This window comes from Aaosphaeria arxii, assembly GCF_010015735.1.
Source record: "Aaosphaeria arxii CBS 175.79 unplaced genomic scaffold BU24scaffold_5, whole genome shotgun sequence".
NCBI lineage: Eukaryota > Fungi > Ascomycota > Dothideomycetes > Pleosporales > Aaosphaeria > Aaosphaeria arxii.
The window spans coordinates 336,148-352,333 of NW_022983478.1; the positions used below are offsets into that span (position 1 = coordinate 336,148).

Sequence of the window (16,186 nt, forward strand, 5' to 3'; positions counted from 1 at the left end):
TGAGTTGGGTGGCGGGGTTTGCGTAATTGGTCGCTGGATCTGTGGCAGAGTTTGTTGTACTGGGTGTAGAAATTGAAGAGTTGAAGATTTGTGTTTTTATTGCTATCTTGATTACCGCGATACTTCTCACCGCGGGTTTTGAATTGTTATGGATTATGCTGTAAGGAACAAATGAAGAAATCAGCGAAGGATATGTTGCCGACTTCGTACGAGTACATAACGCCGATTTGAAAACGCCTGGACTGGGTGCGATGCGTTCCCAGACAGAACCCAAGGAACGAAAATGAACATGCACCGAGGTATGCTATAATTCCCACTCTTTCTAATTTTCAAACCCGACGCGCACAGAGACTCGATTGAAAAGGTATGTGCGAGACTTCACGACTGCCCACCCTTCGTCTGCTCGACCGTGAACTCATGCCCAAGGTACTCGTCCCTCGCGCCCTGGAGCTCGACGTCAGACTGGTTGTTCAACCTCTTGTTGTAAATATCCGTAACCTCGCTCGGGTGGACCCAGTTGAAGAGGATCATGACGATGAACATGAGCACGGCGTCGAAGATGTAGAGGAAGTACTCGCGGCGGAGGAGGTACCCGTGGTTTCCTTGGATGTACTCGACGACCCTGAAGATGCTTCGGATGAGGATGAGGGTGGAAGCGCCGTAGAGGGTGTAGATGTGGCGTTTCCAGGGGAGATCGTCTGGGTTGACGGGGTTGGAGGCGAACCCGGGGGTTCCTGAGAGGCGCTGGGTGCCGGTTTCCTTGCTGCGGCCCCAGCATTTGAGGGTGAGGTGGCGCTTCACGGGTTGGTTTGACGTGAGGCGGCGTTGGAAAAGGGCGGCGACGACGATGAAGAAGCCGAAGAAGAGGAGCTGGACGACGAGACCGCCGATGATGATCTTCTCGCCCATTTTCATGCTGCTGGCGGTTTTCATGCCTTGGATTCCTCCGCCGCCGCTCTGCATGAAAAGACTGAGGACGTCGCCGGTGACGAAGATGCTCGTGAGGCGGCGTTGCTTGATGAGGGAGAAGCGTTCTCCGTCGACCATGAGGATTACTCGTCCGAGGATGATGTAGATGGAGGCGGCGAAAAAGGCGGGGGCGATGAGGATGAGGATGGATTGCATGATGAATGGACCAAGTGCCCACATGTCTTTGTGACCAAGGATTCGTCCTACGTAACCTATGACTTCGCCTGATGTAACAAATAAGCACATCAACTCTCAGATGAATATACTTGTAATCAAAAGTTCAAGAATTGGCGTCATAACTTACAGAAACCGCCCAGAACCAGAGGAATGAAGTACCATGTCCTCTTCTTGACCAATTGGAATGTGTGAAACGCAGTGGTGATGGCAAAGAGGACAACGAAGACCACTGCCGCAGGCATGGATGGAACATATCGATAGGGCACCCATGCATTAGGGTCGTCGAGCGACGGACGGTACTGTTCAGCCATGTTGTGCTCCAGTGAATCCGCGATTCGAGAAAGAAACAGTTGCAGTCAAGTTATGGGATAGCAGTCGAAGCTGCAGAAGAGCAGTGAGGAAAAGAGTTGGGGACGACATGGTGCGGGCGTGGGAGTAATTATACGGCGTATCAGGAACTCAGGACGCGAATGCAGTTGTGCTTCAGCATACGGAAATACGTTCATAGGAGGACCGTATTCCATACGGTGAGGCTACTACGATAAGGCGGTGCAACGGTAGAGGCTTGATCAACTTTTGGCCAATGAGAGAGCTCCGTTTGTTCCTAAAAGCCAAGACCGTATACAGATGTGGGGCACCGTATACATTTTGTTGGTATCAACCGTCGCCTCCTTGCCTGGATCCCGTAAGACGGGCCGCCGGGAATTTTCTCGAACTACAAAAAAGGTACAGTCCGCTCCTGTTTTCGTTTCGAAAGAGAGTACGCGTATGTGCGCTCTCTATCGTCGTACACTAGTTATGCCCCATGTTCTGTAAGCTTCACTTGTTCCAATCTTACATTCCCGATTGGGGGATCCACTCAGACATCAAGGTTCATCTTGGCCAAAGGCTCCAAAACCTTAGGTGCACTGTACACTTTACGTGCGTCAGAGTTCGTCGTTGCGCGGAACGATTCAATGAATCTTAGATGATCCCGATTAGGCGTTGAGGGGGATGGGTGCTCCATCAAGCAGGTAAGCGATCGATACAAGCGATCCAGTCCCTGGAAGTACCATGGTTAGATGTGCCTTCTCAATGATGGATTACAGCGCTGGATGTAGGTGCGATGCTCATATTGTTTTAATGGATGCACCATTGAATTCCGGTCAGATGTTGGTATCATTGTTGCATGTGTAATGACTTTTGGTGTAGCGCTCGTCCGCATCAAGGGAAGATCGCAAGCATCTCGTTCAACTGCCGGCCATCATGATATCAGCGCGCGGACTCGTAGCCGTGCTGGGAGTCGTCGCCGCCGCGACGCCAGACTCTGTAGCCATAATATGCTCTCTCGGCCATACAAGCCAAGGCTGTAGGTCAGGCCTCGAGACAAACAAGTCTTCGGCTGCCCTCAGTATTCGTTTTGGCCATCCATGTAGCCACCATGACGCTTCTGAACTAGCCATGAGGACTGCGAAATGTGTGAGAATAATGACAGCAGCAGGCGAAGCGTTGTTGAGGAGATTCAAAAATTCGGTCGCGATGATTGCTGGCCTAGACAAGGTTAGTCCTGGCTATGTAAAAGAATCTTTTTACCTACCAGGTCATTAAGATACTTCTGCCAGTCTCGTAGTCGGTACTCCATCGATTCTTGTGCCAAATCATGTACAACTGTTCGATGGCCTCGTCACAGCTTTCCTTCTCCGCTCCTTCCAATTCCAGTCTCGCAGTAAGCAGATACAACCCGGGGATGTATTTCTCCATTTCTTCTGAGGTCGCCTCTGGTGGGTTGGATTCCATGGCCCCAGAAGCCACGTGAGAAAAAATCCGGCTTGCCTTTACTTTTTCCCAATGAGGGAAGATGACAACCTTGACGCCTTGGATCAATCGAAAGCAGTGAACCAGCGCATCGATGGGTTTCTCTGGTGCGCCTAGTTGAGCCGTGCCTAAGTTGTATGTCACAAGTATTGACGACAAAACAAACATCGGCACTGCAGTCACCTCTGATGGGTTCTCCAAGTGTCCTCTATAAGGCCCAAGCGAGCGGGTCATGTGGGAATCTGCTTGTTGGAGTAGCTTTTCACGCTGCGACTGGGTTGTATATTCCGTGCTACATTTATGTATGGCTGCGAGGGCGAGAACGCCATGGAGGAGAAAGGGGTGATCGAATGCGATGTCTATCACATCTTCTCTCCATATCTGTTCATGATTGCTGGCGCCCGGGCGATGGAAGAGAGATGTCCGCCTGGACCAATGATGCAGCAGTCGCATGTCGTCCAGAGGTAGTGTTGAAGTAGCTCCATTTGGATGAAGGTCGGGGCTACTGAAGTTTCGGTGTTCCATCACCATTGAAACATGGTTTTCTGGATGCGCCGAAGGTGGTGTACTGGTGACTGTAGGCCATGTGCACTGGATATTCAGTCGTACACAATTACCGCACTGGGGGTGCAATTCGTTACACTGGATAAGTCCGTAAGCGAACAGAAGATCTCTTGAAATCGTATGGAGCGCGTGATAGAAATTATCAGAGCTAGAGAAACAGAAAAAGAAATGTCTAATGAATATTTTTGCTAGATCGCGAATAACAGTGCAACCAATCCAGCGGTACTCGGCATTGGTCTATTGGCGGTAGCTTATGAACATTCATCTATTCGAAATGCAGGTCGCCGTTACGTTAGAGACCACGCTCCAAAAGACCTCCAATCGATTAATGGAGCGAGGATAATTTCAGCGAATCCAGCGCAACAAATCATATACAATGAGTTTTGAAGCAATTCGTACCTTAGTATGGCGCTGCTTGCATTGAAAGCAGCCCCTTCTCGATTTCGTATGCGCCTTCCGCTTGGCGACCTTCTCAGACATGGCTCAGGCATAGATTCACAAGATGTTCTGTTTCCGTGCGTAAAGTTTGTCGGAGAGAGAGGATTATAGATGGATACGAAGACGTACTGAGCTGGGTAATGAGTGAAGAACGAATGCTTTGGCTGGAGAACCGTCCGTCGGTTGGAAGCATCTGATTCGTGTTGCTAACGGGAGCCGGTTAGTGGCGCGGCACTCGGTAAGAAAACCAACCGAGTTCCCCATGATGAAAAGAAAAATATATAAATATCGCTGTAGAATATCTTGACGATCATTATGGCACATTCTTTGATTTTCTGATTCTTTAGTCAATGAAATTTGGATTGCATCATTCTTCTCCTTACTAATCAAATATACTAAGAGAAACGAAATCCATGTACCCCCTCCACCAACTTCATCCCCTCCGCTCCATCAAGATATACTCAGAGACTCTCCATCCCCATGTTCAAACCCCTTAAGTCCCTCAATTCCAACTCCTCAAGTCCCTCTGCGCATCCGCATCCCTCCACCCCTTATTCTCCCTACTCATCTGCTCCAGCGCACTCTCCCCCTTCTTTTTCTGCTGAGTCGCTCCAGTTCCCCCTGCTGCCGCGGCTTTCTTAGCTTTGCTCTGCTGGCTAGACGCAAAGCGCTGCTCGGCTGCTGCAGCGCGACGTGCTCTCTCCTGTTTCCTTGTTAACAACACACTATCATGTTGAAATCTAAAGATCACTTTCGACCGACAGGGGGTAGAGTAGGTTCTTGGCGAAATATCCGTGAAAAGATATACATATGAAGATATGGATAAAAACTGTGAGCAATGGTGAGAGACTTACCTCTGCTTGCACTCTTTCCTTCTCCTCCCTGAACCTCCTCGCTTCCTCCGGATCGAGCGGTTCTGGCGTGGGCGTTCTGTTGCGGAGCACTGTTTGCGATTGCTGCGATTGTCCTTGGCCCATATTTGATTACTTCCGTTGTGTTCCCCGGAAGGTATTGAGATTTTCGATGTATGTACGATCTGGGTCGAGCCCTATGATATACGCAATGGGTATATGAAGCTTTTCTGCGATTACGCTGAACGCCTAATCTCACAAGACGAGGAAAAGGGGAGGAAACGCGAGAGCACGTGATTTTGAACTGCACTCTTCTGTCGCTAGAAGGTTCGCGGCAAATGGGTATCAAGTAAAGAGACAGAAGATGATTGGAAAAGTGAGAAAATGAAAACTGAAGGACAAGAGAGAAATTGAAATGATAAAGAGAAGGGATTGATATATCGTCTGGCCAGGCACTTGCCGCTAAGGCGTAAGGCAACAGTCCGGTCAGGAAATCCTTCTGGGAGCTAATTTCCCGAAATGGAAGTAGGTCTTGGCAGATATACTGTTCACCAACTGACGAGTATGACATTGCATGAGACAATTGTTGCACAAATATGGAACGATATTGGATGAAGTTTAAAAAGATCAAGTCGGGTGCGCTCAAAATATTTCAGATTTTACGAAAATGCTAAACAGATTTTTACATGCCATCTCAAATTACAATTGCTCGTTGACGAAAAGACCAGCCATACCCATGCCGGTTCCAATACACATACTCGTCAAGAGAATCTTCTTCTTCTGTCTCCTGGCTTCGCTGAGTCCAGTGACGATCTGTCGTGCACCTGTGCAGCCGAGAGGGTGACCCAGTGCGATGGCGCCACCACGGACATTGAGCTTCGCGGGATCAATCTTGAGAGTCTCCTGGCAGTAGACAGCCATGGATGCAAAAGCCTCGTTGATCTCGATGAGGTCAATGTCGTCGAGAGTGAGGTTGAACTTATTCAAAAGCTTGGGAATGGCGACCGAAGGGCCGATACCCATGATGCGGGGCGCAAGTCCAGCAACGGTGGCTCCGACGAACTTGCCCAGGATGGGTTGGCCGAGCTCCTTTGCCTTGGATCGCTTCATAAGAAGCACAGCTGCGGCACCATCAGTGACCTGGGAAGAGTTGCCACCAGTCGACTTGTCTCCGTGGGGCATGAATGCAGGTCGGATCTTGTTCAGGGCCTCGAAGGTGGTTCCCCATCGTGGTCCCTCATCCTTGGTCAGAGTAACCTGCTTGACCTCGCCGGTCTTGGGGTCCTTGATGTGTACCTGGATTGGGACGATCTCGTCCTCAGTCCATCCTGCCTTCTGTGCGACCTCTGCCTTCCTGTAAGACTCGGTAGCAAACCTGTCCTGCCTCTCTCTTGAGATGTTGAAGTCCTTGCCGACGTTCTCAGAAGTCTGTCCCATGGGCTGCATGCAGTCCGCAGCATCCTGGTTCTGGAGGATCTCGTCGAAGAAGGGTCGCTCGAGCCTGTCACCACCCTGGGTCATGGACTCGGCGCCGAGCGCAAGTCCGATTTCGATGTGGCCGAGAGAGATCTGGTTGGCGATGTCCTGCACAGCCTTAAGACCAGAACTGCAGAAACGGTTCACGGAGGAGCCGGAGGTGGTGATGGGAAAGCCAGCGCCAAGCATAGCAGCACGGCAGTAGTAGGCGGCCTTTGCGTCGGAGACCTGTATCAATTGTTAGACGTTGTTATAAAACCGCGAAGTAATGCAACCATACATTTCCCAGGCAAATGTCCTCAACGAGCGCAGGGTCCAGATTCGACTTTGCGACAACCTGCTTCAAGATCTTGACGACGATGCCATCGAGCGGTGTGTCCTTGAATCCTCCCTTGAAGGCCTTCGCGAGGGGTGTTCGGATAGCGAGAGTGATGACAATGTCATCGGGGTTCTGTGTAGTGCTATCGAGGCATATTAGCCATGGTTTGCATCCATTGGAGAGTTTCGGGTACTTACATGGCGGAAACGCCGCTCTGGGCGGGAGTGATCTGAGAGACGATGGATTTCAGTCGTTCCGTCATATTTGCAGATGTGATGTGAATAGAGGGATTGGATATCTAAGGAGGAGAAGAGGCTTAGGAGGAGAAGAGAGATGTGAACGACAAGAAGAGAGGATGATGTGGGGAGGAATGTTGGACTGCTCCTCTTATGTCTTCCAGAGTACCGTCGAGCCTCGGCTCAACGTCACGTGGCCTTCGGCACTCCACAACTTTCCAACCTCCACTCCACACTGCTTTGCCTCCACTCCAACACTCTAACCTAGGCACCTCCGAGCCAATGATCCTCAAACACCAACTCCTTACTGATCATTAATCCCGTGGGATTACTGACAAACTGCCGCATATCTGATCCTCCCAAAAGATGAACTCTTATCCGCTCGAATGCCACCCCATGTTTCCCTCCATCTCTCGAACATGCCCACGCGCCATCTCATCTCACGTCGTCGGCAGTTTAGCCGGATGACTGTACACAGCACTGTGTAAACATACTTGGTAGTTTTCTAGCTATCTTCTTCGGCTATCCCTTTCGGGTCTTTGTTCTATCTCGGACTAGTCCAGCAAATGGCTTGTCGCGGTCCGATGCTATGATAGTCGAACTAGCAAACGGGCCTCGGCCAGTTTTACAACTGAAAACCATGGAGTACTGCTCTGCTCCATGATGCGCCTGGAGAACCTCTTACAACATTATAATCAGCATTATCTAGCAATCAAAGTCATAACTACCTATGCGCTTTGCTCTCCCCTCCCGGTAGAGCATCTAGCCATCCATTGATCTTTTCGTTGACAATTGGAGCTTTCGCACATTCATTTGCCTTCTCCACACTCTGCGTCTTCAACACCGGACAATTGACGCCGCAATATTGATCCATTGCTCTCTGCAACGAATCACCTTTCCACCCAAACAGATAGTCCCCATGCCAACCGTATCCAGTGGAATCATCCATGCTGAACACAAAGGGCTGGCTACCATCCACAGGCCACATGGATTGATCATTGAAGGCAGATGTGTTCCAGATCGTTTCGTATAGGACCTGAGGCAGCCTCACGGGATGACTGGATATGCATTCATTAGCATTTTCTCTCCGCACATCTTCGTGTCATTGCTTACGTATCTGGACACTCCCCATCCGTCTCAAAAGTCCCTTTCGACGGATACGCAACGTGACTCTTATGATCGGGGCTATCAACATTGACTCCATCCCAGCACGTTGGGAAGAAATTGTTAACCCTCAAACCATACGGGCACGGTTTGTTAGGGAAGTTGCGCGTATCCCATTCCCCACCAATTTCCGAATTTGCAGGTGCAGGACCCCAGGGTTCGGTGAAGCAGCGAAATGCTATACTTCTAAACTCCTTTGTATTGGGACTGGGTGCGCGATAGGATGGATCGCCGATAAGCATTCGAAAACCCTAACATTCGTTTATTAACTGAATTTTCTATGTGTGAAAAGGATCTAAACTCGACTCACCGGCTTGAACGCAGTTACTTTCGTTTTCTTGTCGTACGGCGCCGTGTAATACACTGTCATGCCTCCCCGCTGCTTTTCGAGCCCAAGATTGGCCATCAAGGGCACGCGATGATACGACCCGTTTCGATGACGGAAGAACAGAACCGCAGTCCAGTAATTCGAAAAGTCTTCGCTGAAGGTACAAGTCGTACAGGTGGCTTGTTCCGCGATGTCTACCGATGGATCCATCTTCGCTGATAGCGCATTTCCTCCCACGAATTGATGCAGGTGAGGCGATGGAGTCAATCCGGGTGTGACGAGTCTATGTAGCTGTCAAACACTCCTGTTATCTTCCTAGAACGAGAAGAGACTTACGGGTCTATACGTTGAATGTTCAGCTCCGAACACGAGAACCGTAGAAAGTCGTTGAACGTCGGCCCTCCAGGAAGCGATGTGTTCTGCGCGACGACACAAACTGCCATACAGGCCGCAACAGCGACGCAATTGCGACTCCAAAACATTTCGTATAATTATCACAATCTTCAAGTCTGGTGCAGATAGAGCACAATGTCCGTACGAGCAACCCTTTTTCAATGTCGGGTGCTTTCCCCACTTTCCATCAATTGGTAATCCGGCATTGTTTTATATGTGGGGTGGATGGATAGATGTGATGGGTATTTGTACAATATAGGTTGGCCAATGAACTGCCAGTGTGCCTTATTGCTGGTGTTTAGGGATCGGAGGTTAATATAACTAGCACCCATGCCCTTCAACGTATATATTCCCGATAAAAGCTTATCAAATGTACCAATGTCCATTCAATGTAGCATGTGTGTTTTGGTAGTTCATGTTATGCATTTCATCCTTTTGAAGCCTGGTAGCTCGCTTTGCGTACTTACATGGCGGAGTGACAAATTCTTTTTGATTATGCTCAATCTGTGATTGCTGCATATGCGGAGTCGATAGAATGATATCCTGGTCTCCTAGAGTCGATAAGTCGATCGAATGAATGAGTTGCCCCCAGCTCTCCATGGTAGTCCGTAACCTCTGCTACTATCCCCTCTCTAGGAAACATAGCCTTGAAACCGCGTCCTCAATCCTGGATATCTGCGAACCACTGATGCCCCAAAGCCTCATGCGCTGTAATTCTCTTCCTCAGATCAACCGTCGACATGCGTCCAACGAGGTCTCTGAAGTCTGCATCAAGATAGTTCCACAATGCAAACGGTTCTCGGGGATACTTCTCCCCAAACGTCGTTGCCACGATTTCAAAGACTTGAACCCAAGGATTGTCTGCTAAGTATCTCAACAATCCCTGATAGCTGTCCCCATCCGCAAAGTAAGACAATTGCCGTTCGAGGACAACCGCCTCTTTAACCTCTCCCTCAATAATTTCCTCGTCTTCAACTGCGAATATCACGCGTTTGAGTAGCGCATAAATGCACTAGATGGTCATGTCAACACATTCATTCCGACGACACCATACAACTGAAGAAAACTCACCACTATCCCAAAGGAAAACATTTCCGTAGGCGTATGACAAGCCGCCGAAGCATGCGCTTCGGGACTTCGCCACATCCAATTCCCAAACGCCCTCCCGACAAGCGCGCTTCCTTCCGGCACGTACGCGGCGTCGTCTATGTCGGCGAGCTGCACTTTCTCCACGGCAATGTCTCTATTTTTGTCGTTCCAGTTCAGCATGATGTTATTAGGCTTAACATCCGTATGCACAATGCCTCTTTCATGTAGAGCTGCGAGACCTCGGAGAGTGTCCCTGAGGATGCGTTTCGTGAGCGGTAAGGGTACGTCTTTCTGAGCGAAAGAAAGAAGATGGTCGTCCAGATATCCATAAGCAAACATGTGTTTCTCAGGAATTGCATCCGCAGCCACGCGGACGTATGGACATGGACGGAGGTCATTGAACATGTTTTGGTAGTATCCGAAGACGTCGTCTGGTACGCTTTTTAGGACGTATCTTTTGCGGTCGGCCCTGCGAAGGCGTGTAAGCGAATGGAGATGGAATAATTGGGTGCTCTTACATAGCTAAGAGCACGGGACCCAGTGGACCACGGCTTTCTTGTAGAACGCTTCTGGCGATGTAGCGGCGGCTTGATTGGCCGATTATCTCTCGAGCGAGCGCTGCCATTGTGGAAGATAGAATACCTCCAAAAATTCCTAGGAAATTTATGCAGGTGTGGCAATATCAAGCATAGAATGCTGTGAAACACAGAGCATACCCAATTTGGGTGATACCAGTAGGCACCAACCCCAGATCGCCCGCACGCATCCCCCCCTGTCTTGTGCTGCGCGTTATGGCTGAGCACCCTTAGCGCATCCTCCATCTGACATCACTATGGAATGAAATATATAAGAAAACGACTTGTCCTTGATCTGGGAATCAATTAATCAACCAGATTTCATCACGAACTCCAAATCCACCGTATAAACAGAAATTATGGACAACGCAGATATCTTCGGTTCGCTCTCCGCTGGCAAGGGTCCGTACGGTGGCAAGAGAGGCCAGGCGCGCATGGAGGAGATGAAGAATAATATCGTGAAGGAATGGGAGGAAGAGCAACGTGCGTTTTGAATTTCCGCCTCCACCACGGACTTGTTTTGTGAGAGACGAGATTTACTAACTTGCGCATAGGCAAAAAGCAAGAAGCAGCCGAGAAGCAGGCTCAGAAAGATAAAGACGCTGGGGATGATGATACCTTGTTCGAAGTCGAAGGGGAGAAAAGTAGTACCAAGGGGGGTCTGGAACCTAAAGGCGGGGATCGTGACAATGGGAAAGAGAAGAGGAGGAGTTGGAGGGATGGATTGAAGAAGCTCGCCGGACGATGAAATGCTGCTGATTTGTTGTTTGATTGTTCGATACCCGTTGTTGTTCACTTGCAATATCTGTGAGAATAAACAATCATTGTTGGAAATGGTGACCTTTATCTGCTGCTGGTGATGTTTGAGAGAGACTCGATGACCAGTCCGATATGGTGTGTCATCTTGTCTTTTTCCATTGTTTAGACAAAATATCGAGGACTTGAAGTTTCGGCATCTTCTCCATTTCCGGGTAAAAGATTCTTTGCTTGTAGTCAATTCACGGGAATATTTGACTATCGTCAAGATCATGATGACTGGTCGTTTCGGAAAACGTCCAAACTGGTTTTACATTGATTCTATTATTCCTTTTTGAACCTAACGATGCTCTATGCAAAGGCGGTCATGCTCTATTCATCCAGAAGATCTACAAACTCCCCTCGATTTCTGCCAATTCAGCCATGACGTTGGCGACATTCGTCTTCACCGCGTCACCCACGGGCAAATATGGCTTTCTAGGAGCGAGCTTGCTTTCTGGGCTCGAGATTCCAGCAGCCACCGCACTGTATTGCGAAACGGCGTACTTTGTGCTTCCGATACCGGCCTTGACGGGGCTCTCAGCGAGCGCAGCCTTTCGGTGCAGCGTCAAAGCCTCCTCGACCTTGCCGCTCGTGTAGAGCTGGTAGATCTTAGAAATCGTCTTGGGGAAAACGTTCGAGAATGCGGCCACGCAACCCTGGCTTCCGACCGCCAAACCGCCGATCAAGAAATCACTCTGTCCACCGAACGTAGCGAACTGATCGGGAGAAAGCTGGCCTGTTAGCCGGGTGATCTTGGCCACACTTCCGCAGGTCAATTTGACGCCGACGATCTTTCCAGGGTTGCTCTTTGCGATGGCCGCGATGGTGTCCGAATCAAGATCGACGCCATTGCAAATTCCGGGGAAGTTGTAGATAACGAGTGGGAGGTCGCTCTTCTGTGCAACCTCGTCGTAGTAGCCTTTTACTACCTCCTTGGTCGTAGCACCGCCGTAGTATGCTGCTGGAAGGAGCAATCCGTATGTGGCACCAGCGCTGATCGCATCTTGGATGTACTCGAGAGTCTGGGTTACGGAGAATCCGCTTACACCGCAGATCAATGGGAAATCAGGGCCAACGGCCTCACGTGCGGCGACAATGAGGTTCCGTCGCTCCTCGCGTGTCAGAAGGAAAGCTTCAGCATTGGAACCGAGCACAACGAGACCTGCTAGTCCGGTTGTTGAGAGGTATTTGAAGTATTTCTTTTGTGAGTCGAAGTCGATAGCGCCGGTTGAGGGGTCGAAGAAGGTTACTGCGGGGCACCAGACCCCGGACCTAGGAACATTTGCTGCGGGAGACATGATATTACTATAGCAAAGATGATAAAGATAAGAAACTCGAATGCGGGGAAGAATGACAGAAGAGTTTAGATGATGTTTTCGAGAAGAAATTAATTGAGATAGGAATAAGTGTAAGGTCCAGAAATGTTCGAGAAGTTCTTGAGCATAACCTCATCGGGTTGCTGGGCCGGTTTCGGGAGCTCCCCCGATATCCGCTAGATACCGATCACGTGAGTCCATTACTTTTGTTTCGACCTTGCGTCTAGCCATATAGGTGAAGAGTTTGCCCCAGGGGGAATGGGTTCGGAGGTGAGTGAGTGGTGAGTGGGGGGCCGGGGTGGTGTGGTTGCTATCACAACAGGTTGAATTTTCTTTGCAGGACCAGGTTTCTATTTTGAAGCTGCTATATAGCGGTACTCTCACTTATAGTGGTAGTGAATTGTAACTCAATTGTTACTTCAAATGAAAAAGTTTGCCGGCAATTAATCTTGTTTTGAAGTATTCGCTACTAAATCTGCAAAATGGAGGATGTCGAACCACTCATTCTACCTACTACATCTCCAGCTGTGCACAATGAGGCTTGAGAGTCCAAAAAGTCCGATGTCGATGGGATAGTTCATTCATTGATGGAAAACCCAATATAGGGACAATAAAGCTTTCCCAAGGATCTCTAAAACTTCCGGGATGATTGTGTGTCATGGTCCCGAGTAGACAGTTGACTATCGCTACATAGTACGTCTCCTCATGATCAACTCCCACTTTGGGTGCGGTACACTAACGTCTCGAAATTCGAAACTTGGATTATGGCTATTTGTAACGTCGCAATCGAAATTCGTGATGAAGTAAATTGCAATCAGCTTTGCCACATTGCAAACATGAAACCGACCTGGACTGCAAATTGGTAACAATTAGACTCTGCTAAATCTTATCGAAGCAAGAACTTACCATGCCATCTTCGAATTGCCCCAGAACGGCCATTCCATACTAATATCAGTAGCCTTTCGAGCTTTTCCTTCGAATCTTTTAGGATTGAATTCATTCGGGTTCGAGTGAATGGTTTCATCGTTCATGACGCTGTACTGATAGAATTCCACAATCTCACCCTTAGGAACTGTATAACCATCCGAAAAGCTGAATGATTTCAGCGGAACGCGGTGAACTACCGTTGAGAGAAAGCAGTGAAAGCGTATCGATTCAATGAGGAAATTCTCCAGCAATGGAAGTTTGTTGATGTCGGATGCTGGGTTGCCAAGTACATCCTTGACCTCTTCCCGCAAGGCAGGAAGATATTCCGGATGCGTGAAAATGTCCAGGATCAGGTGAGTTGCAATCTGAATACAGAATCAGTTACTAGGCCTCAAAGTATGGGCGTGCTACTCGCTATTGGGGTGGCTGTAGTTGTTGATATAAACGTGGTATTCATATCGAATTTGATTCTCTTGGATTCTGAAATGCCTGGAAGATTCCTCACGTGTGCTTCTATTATGGATTCCTGTAGAGAATGAGCTCGAAGGTCTGTAATAAATTTGGGACAAGGTTAGATTTACAGGCTTCTCGCTTGCTTCCAAGGGGGCGGAAGCTATTCTATAGCGATGGTTTTTGATCTCTGTGTTTATTACCTCGCGAACATATTGAGCGTTTAAGTTGCGACCGCGAATGATTCTGGACATGAGACTTCAATGGATCCAATTAACGTATTGCAGAGAAATGTTCTGGTATTCACTTACGGCATTAAAAATAGCGGAAAACTCTTGGCCGCTTCAGATACCAATGTAACTTCATCGATGTATTTCAAGCCTCGATCTACGAATTCTGAATCATTCGCTAGAGGTGCTGTTAGGCATGATTGTCCGGTAATATCAAGTGCGATTTACCCACCGATATGTTGTCCAAACAACATCATTATGTTCATTCTGCTTCCGAGTCGTTTCACTGTCTCCCACAAAGGAATAACGCTAATTCCTAGTGACAATTAGCAAGAACTCTACGAAGACAAGACCCTGGGAGATACAAATGCAACTTACCATTAGGCTGAATGTATATCTTCAATGCATCATTGAGATCAGACTCCATGAGACTAACATATCGTTCCCGTAGCCCAGAGAACTGATTAGACAGCGTTCGTATGGCACGAATAACAGGCATGCCGTCATCCTGCCGCCGATCTGGCCATTCATAACCGAAAGTATACTTCGGCTGGAAATGCTCCTTCGACCAAACATGGCTGGAGAGATGATTGAGACTCGTGTTGTTGAGATCTTCCCAGTGGGCCTTGCTTGAAACGAGGTGGAGGCGATTTCCAGGGATGAGGATGGAGAATGGTTTTCCATTGTGCTAAAGTTGATTCAACTCCTGTCACGAAACGACAACTGTGGATGGACTCACTTCCCGCGCACGTTGAATCAACATCTGGCGTCCTCGTGCAAGAAACTTCCATGGCTCTGAAATTCTCCGTGGAATTCCGATCCACAAGAGAACGACGCAAAGTATGAAGAAAGCGAAAGTCGTTGCATAAATCATGATGAAGAAGTAGTCACGCTCGTTTTATTAAGAGAGTGCTGCAATTTTCTTGTTTCTCTTTTTTTCTTCAAAAGAGAAAAGAAGAACATGTAGTGGAGCGGACACAGCCGACGCTCAAATGAATAGTTCAGAATACCGTGCCACACGCGGTTAAATGAATATGCTGCATGGTGACGTTGTTCGTCCGTCTCTTTACTAATTACAGGACGTCCTGTGGCACAGTCAAATAATAAGAGTGTAAGCTTATATAGCGATTTTTTCATTCATGGTAGGATCCGTGCAAAGATCTTGTTGCGAGATATGTAGTGTAAGTCGCTACGCTGTAAGAGCCAAAATGACGTTTCAGCGAAGGGTAACACAGAATCCAGCAACTTCCAAATGCGGCGAAAAGATCACGTTGCTAATACCTGTTATGAATGATAGGATGGAACTATCTCTAATCTCGATCATCTACTGGTAAATGCCTGCAAATGTCCTACGCGTTCGAGTGGATAGGGCCATTGGGAAAATGGAGAATGAATACCATGACCAAGATATCTCGAAACCAAGGTTTCTACGTATAAGGTATTCGTCAACACTAACTGCTAGAAGGTAGTTAGCTACAACTTCTGTCAGAGCGTTGCTTAGTTCGTAGAAATAAGGTCAGGTAAGACCGTCACAGGGATCTAACGGGAACTAGCCCTTTCAAGTCCAGTGAAATGGTCCGATCTCCTCGCCATTAATGATGTGGATCCCCCCATGTCTCCATATATCAAGTTAAGTTGCACTGCAAATGGGTTAATGGTTTGTTTTCGATGCAAGTAGACCTGTACCAGCGCTGAAGCAACTCAAGTCTCGTTTTCGAATGACCGAGCCCTTGCATTGGTAAGAAATGTACTCGCAGTTAGAAACAGCAAACCCATGTCTCGCAAGAATCAATTCTCGGACATGTTAATGCATGTGATCGCTGACCTTTTGTCTTGACTGCTGTCATACTTTAATTCAACCTCTCATCAAACGGCGACAGTTCGCGCTCCATATATGCTTCTCCTGATCCTTCCCTGTCGTGTCGATCTTATGATCTAAACTCCGAACAGCTCGCTCTATGAGTTCGATCTTCATGACAATTAAGAGCAAACTTTTTCCAAGCCTCTGTATTCGCCCCCATGATTTTCCGGCCCACAATCATGTCCCGGAGTGCCACCGCCCTATGATCGCCACAGGGATTTCGCGTCATCG

At 48.4% G+C, this 16,186-nt stretch overlaps 9 protein-coding genes across 9 annotated transcripts; 1 reads left to right on the top strand and 8 right to left on the bottom strand.

Annotated features, from left to right (window-relative positions):
- Positions 1–271: 271 nt before the first annotated feature.
- BU24DRAFT_211998 (RTA1-domain-containing protein) lies at positions 272–1,593 on the bottom strand. The gene is made up of 2 exons (XM_033521944.1): positions 1,274–1,593; positions 272–1,193 (listed from the first exon to the last, which is right to left on the bottom strand). The coding sequence occupies exons 1-2, from the start codon at positions 1,455–1,457 to the stop codon at positions 379–381; spliced, it is 999 nt and encodes a 332-aa protein (XP_033382553.1). The 5' UTR covers positions 1,458–1,593; the 3' UTR covers positions 272–378.
- Positions 1,594–2,375: 782 nt separating this feature from the next.
- On the bottom strand, positions 2,376–3,984 carry BU24DRAFT_433696 (uncharacterized protein; the record flags this gene model as incomplete). Its single annotated transcript, XM_033529990.1, has 3 exons — positions 2,376–2,676; positions 2,723–3,582; positions 3,904–3,984. 3 exons carry the CDS (start codon positions 3,982–3,984, stop codon positions 2,376–2,378), a joined length of 1,242 nt encoding a protein of 413 aa, XP_033382554.1.
- A 294-nt stretch (positions 3,985–4,278) lies between these two features.
- On the bottom strand, positions 4,279–5,209 carry BU24DRAFT_423239 (uncharacterized protein). The gene is made up of 2 exons (XM_033528193.1): positions 4,797–5,209; positions 4,279–4,645 (listed from the first exon to the last, which is right to left on the bottom strand). Exons 1-2 carry the CDS (start codon positions 4,917–4,919, stop codon positions 4,445–4,447), a joined length of 324 nt encoding a protein of 107 aa, XP_033382555.1. The 5' UTR covers positions 4,920–5,209; the 3' UTR covers positions 4,279–4,444.
- A 216-nt stretch (positions 5,210–5,425) lies between these two features.
- Positions 5,426–6,952, bottom strand: BU24DRAFT_392351 (3-ketoacyl-CoA thiolase 1). Its single transcript, XM_033525154.1, has 3 exons — positions 6,786–6,952; positions 6,550–6,730; positions 5,426–6,497 (listed from the first exon to the last, which is right to left on the bottom strand). Exons 1-3 carry the CDS (start codon positions 6,848–6,850, stop codon positions 5,493–5,495), a joined length of 1,251 nt encoding a protein of 416 aa, XP_033382556.1. The 5' UTR covers positions 6,851–6,952; the 3' UTR covers positions 5,426–5,492.
- A 129-nt stretch (positions 6,953–7,081) lies between these two features.
- On the bottom strand, positions 7,082–9,020 carry BU24DRAFT_451337 (uncharacterized protein). The gene is made up of 4 exons (XM_033531092.1): positions 8,653–9,020; positions 8,299–8,599; positions 7,938–8,239; positions 7,082–7,882 (listed from the first exon to the last, which is right to left on the bottom strand). The coding sequence occupies exons 1-4, from the start codon at positions 8,796–8,798 to the stop codon at positions 7,549–7,551; spliced, it is 1,083 nt and encodes a 360-aa protein (XP_033382557.1). The 5' UTR covers positions 8,799–9,020; the 3' UTR covers positions 7,082–7,548.
- Positions 9,021–9,362: 342 nt separating this feature from the next.
- On the bottom strand, positions 9,363–10,511 carry BU24DRAFT_481635 (kinase-like protein). Its single transcript, XM_033533182.1, has 3 exons — positions 10,317–10,511; positions 9,781–10,267; positions 9,363–9,721 (listed from the first exon to the last, which is right to left on the bottom strand). The coding sequence occupies exons 1-3, from the start codon at positions 10,421–10,423 to the stop codon at positions 9,371–9,373; spliced, it is 945 nt and encodes a 314-aa protein (XP_033382558.1). The 5' UTR covers positions 10,424–10,511; the 3' UTR covers positions 9,363–9,370.
- Positions 10,512–10,697: 186 nt separating this feature from the next.
- BU24DRAFT_423243 (uncharacterized protein) lies at positions 10,698–11,169 on the top strand. Its single transcript, XM_033528194.1, has 2 exons — positions 10,698–10,856; positions 10,928–11,169. The coding sequence occupies exons 1-2, from the start codon at positions 10,733–10,735 to the stop codon at positions 11,119–11,121; spliced, it is 318 nt and encodes a 105-aa protein (XP_033382559.1). The 5' UTR covers positions 10,698–10,732; the 3' UTR covers positions 11,122–11,169.
- A 239-nt stretch (positions 11,170–11,408) lies between these two features.
- BU24DRAFT_423244 (aldolase) lies at positions 11,409–12,578 on the bottom strand. Its single transcript, XM_033528195.1, has one exon. The coding sequence runs from the start codon at positions 12,467–12,469 to the stop codon at positions 11,519–11,521; it is 951 nt and encodes a 316-aa protein (XP_033382560.1). The 5' UTR covers positions 12,470–12,578; the 3' UTR covers positions 11,409–11,518.
- Positions 12,579–13,037: 459 nt separating this feature from the next.
- On the bottom strand, positions 13,038–14,968 carry BU24DRAFT_481637 (cytochrome P450; the record flags this gene model as incomplete). Its single annotated transcript, XM_033533183.1, has 7 exons — positions 13,038–13,339; positions 13,394–13,779; positions 14,068–14,122; positions 14,176–14,272; positions 14,327–14,410; positions 14,473–14,782; positions 14,834–14,968. The coding sequence occupies 7 exons, from the start codon at positions 14,966–14,968 to the stop codon at positions 13,174–13,176; spliced, it is 1,233 nt and encodes a 410-aa protein (XP_033382561.1). The 3' UTR covers positions 13,038–13,173.
- Positions 14,969–16,186: the final 1,218 nt, after the last annotated feature.

Excerpts from the sequence above, each read along its gene's own strand:
- BU24DRAFT_211998 (XM_033521944.1), bottom strand. The coding sequence starts at position 1,457 with ATGGCTGAACAGTACCGTCCGTCGCTCGACGACCCTAATGCATGGGTG. Across the intron at positions 1,194-1,273 it reads TCTGGTTCTGGGCGGTTTCT|GCGAAGTCATAGGTTACGTA; the intron begins GTAAGTTATGAC and ends TTGTTACATCAG.
- BU24DRAFT_423239 (XM_033528193.1), bottom strand. The coding sequence starts at position 4,919 with ATGGGCCAAGGACAATCGCAGCAATCGCAAACAGTGCTCCGCAACAGA. Across the intron at positions 4,646-4,796 it reads AGGAAAGAGTGCAAGCAGAG|GAGAGAGCACGTCGCGCTGC; the intron begins GTAAGTCTCTCA and ends ACAAGGAAACAG.
- BU24DRAFT_392351 (XM_033525154.1), bottom strand. The coding sequence starts at position 6,850 with ATGACGGAACGACTGAAATCCATCGTCTCTCAGATCACTCCCGCCCAG. Across the intron at positions 6,731-6,785 it reads CAGAGCGGCGTTTCCGCCAT|CACTACACAGAACCCCGATG; the intron begins GTAAGTACCCGA and ends ATGCCTCGATAG. Across the intron at positions 6,498-6,549 it reads AGGACATTTGCCTGGGAAAT|GTCTCCGACGCAAAGGCCGC; the intron begins GTATGGTTGCAT and ends CAATTGATACAG.
- BU24DRAFT_451337 (XM_033531092.1), bottom strand. The coding sequence starts at position 8,798 with ATGTTTTGGAGTCGCAATTGCGTCGCTGTTGCGGCCTGTATGGCAGTT. Across the intron at positions 8,600-8,652 it reads AACATTCAACGTATAGACCC|ACTCGTCACACCCGGATTGA; the intron begins GTAAGTCTCTTC and ends ACAGCTACATAG. Across the intron at positions 7,883-7,937 it reads GATGGGGAGTGTCCAGATAC|TCATCCCGTGAGGCTGCCTC; the intron begins GTAAGCAATGAC and ends ATGCATATCCAG.
- BU24DRAFT_481635 (XM_033533182.1), bottom strand. The coding sequence starts at position 10,423 with ATGGCAGCGCTCGCTCGAGAGATAATCGGCCAATCAAGCCGCCGCTAC. Across the intron at positions 10,268-10,316 it reads GGTCCCGTGCTCTTAGCTAT|GGCCGACCGCAAAAGATACG; the intron begins GTAAGAGCACCC and ends ACGCCTTCGCAG. Across the intron at positions 9,722-9,780 it reads TGTTTTCCTTTGGGATAGTG|TGCATTTATGCGCTACTCAA; the intron begins GTGAGTTTTCTT and ends ATGACCATCTAG.
- BU24DRAFT_423243 (XM_033528194.1), top strand. The coding sequence starts at position 10,733 with ATGGACAACGCAGATATCTTCGGTTCGCTCTCCGCTGGCAAGGGTCCG. Across the intron at positions 10,857-10,927 it reads GGAATGGGAGGAAGAGCAAC|GCAAAAAGCAAGAAGCAGCC; the intron begins GTGCGTTTTGAA and ends ACTTGCGCATAG.
- BU24DRAFT_423244 (XM_033528195.1), bottom strand. The coding sequence starts at position 12,469 with ATGTCTCCCGCAGCAAATGTTCCTAGGTCCGGGGTCTGGTGCCCCGCA.